A 1,643-nucleotide genomic window follows, 5' to 3' on the forward strand; every position below is an offset into this window, starting at 1 on the left:
TTACCCCCCAACCTGAGGGGACCACTTCCCCCATACCAGCCCCCCCCACCTGAGGGGACCACCCCTACAGCCCTCCATACCTGCCCCCCTAAGCTGAGACGACCACCCTGCCCCCAACCTGACGGGACTCACGTCATCCATGAGCATCAGGAGCAGGTTGGGGGGGGCGCCCCCCGCCGCCAGGCGCAGGGCCCAACAGAGACACAGCCAGGTGGGCAGGGGCAGGCCGCTCTCCATGGCAACCGCGCCCCGGGCACCCCGCTTCCGGGAGGACGCGGTCACGTGAACGCGTCACGTGAACGCGGCGGGAGGAGAGGAAGGTGCGAGCCTGTGCCGGGCCCGGCGGCGCTGATCACGTGACCCGCGGCCAAGATGGCGGTCTGCATCGCCGTGATCGCCAAGGAGGTGGCGGCGCGGGGCACTAGACTGGCTGGAGGGTGGGGGGCTGCTGAAAGCTGGGGGCTTATAAGGGATTGGGGGGTCCTGAGGGATTGTGGGTCCTGATGGGGAGCGTCCCCATGGCTTGGGCTAGTCAGGAATGGAGTGGCTTGTGCTGCTTAGCCCGGTTTGTTCTCCTCTGCAGAACTACCCCCTGTACATCCGGAGCGTCCCCACAGAGAACGAGCTGAAATTCCACTACACTGTGCACACCTCCCTGGACGTGGTGGATGAGAAGATCTCGGCAATGGGGAAGGCGCTCGTTGATCAGAGAGAACTCTACCTGGGGCTCCTGTACCCCACCGAAGACTACAAAGTGTATCTTTAACAGCTCCCGGTTGCTCTCTACAGGGGCAGGTCCCTCCTTAATCAAACAAAATTCCGGTTGAATGCACTGAGCATAGGATTAGGCTTGAAATAGACTCTGGCTGTGCATTTTACTAGTACATCACTTGACATTGCAACTATCAATCTTGCTTTGTGAAATAACAGCCCTGCAGCTTGGTTTTTAATGGACAAGTGCTAGGGGGATCAGCAGATCCTAGATATGAGCCACGACTGTTTGGCTGAAACAGCTGGTGAGTTTGCAAGTGTGAACTAAAAGTGCTGCTTCTGTTTAAGTTTTGCAAAAGCCAGCTTTTGAGAAACCTAAAACTGAGAGAATTATTTCCACCATCCAGGAGAGAGAGAAATCTAGGGAAAACAATAGGGTTTAAACCAATGTTGTTCAAATTCACAGATGACATTAAGATGTGGGGAGAAGTGGGCATGGTAGAAGGGGGGAATAGGCTGCAATCAGACCTAGACATGTTACGGGGTGGGTGGATGAGAACAGGATGGGTTTCAATATGGACAAGTGCAAGGTGCTGCACCTGGGGAGGAAGAAGCAGCAGTATACCTACTGTCTGGGGAACTCCCTTCTTGTCAGCGCAGAGGCAGAAAAGGATCTTGGAGTTATCATTGACTCCAAGATGAACATGGGCCGGCAGTGTGGGGACGCGGTCAGGAAGGCCAACCGCACCTTGTCGTGCATGCACAGATGCATCTCGAGCAGGTCCAGGGAGGTGATCCTCCCCCTCTATGCGGCACTGGTCAGGCCGCAGTTGGAGTATTGCATCCAGTTCTGGGCGCCGCACTTCAGGAGGGATGTCAACAGCATGGAGAGGGTCCAGAGGAGGGCCACTTGCATGGTCAGGGGGCAGCAG

At 56.7% G+C, this 1,643-nt stretch overlaps 2 protein-coding genes across 4 annotated transcripts in view; one reads left to right on the top strand and one right to left on the bottom strand.

Moving 5' to 3' along the window:
- GALNS (galactosamine (N-acetyl)-6-sulfatase) overlaps window positions 1-280 on the bottom strand; it is a 46,045-nt gene extending 45,765 nt beyond the window's left edge. The window contains exon 1 of one of the 2 annotated variants that reach the window (XM_019536032.1): window positions 133-280. In XM_019536032.1, the coding sequence (XP_019391577.1) occupies window positions 133-237 (105 nt within the window). In that variant the 5' untranslated portion in view covers window positions 238-280. The remainder of the gene's footprint in view (window positions 1-132) is intronic. The other variant, XM_019536031.1, reaches the window with a different exon arrangement.
- Window positions 281-302: 22 nt separating this feature from the next.
- Window positions 303-1,643, top strand: part of TRAPPC2L (trafficking protein particle complex 2 like) — a 4,542-nt gene continuing 3,201 nt past the window's right edge. The window contains exons 1-2 of one of the 2 annotated variants that reach the window (XM_019536036.1): window positions 303-405; window positions 584-756. In XM_019536036.1, coding sequence (XP_019391581.1) covers window positions 373-405; window positions 584-756 — 206 coding nt within the window. In that variant the 5' untranslated portion in view covers window positions 303-372. Of the gene's footprint in view, window positions 406-523; window positions 757-1,643 lie in introns of those variants that run through there. The other variant, XM_019536035.1, reaches the window with a different exon arrangement.

This window comes from Crocodylus porosus, unplaced genomic scaffold (assembly GCF_001723895.1).
Source record: "Crocodylus porosus isolate Cpor-Errol unplaced genomic scaffold, CroPor_comp1, whole genome shotgun sequence".
Lineage (NCBI taxonomy): Eukaryota > Metazoa > Chordata > Crocodylia > Crocodylidae > Crocodylus > Crocodylus porosus.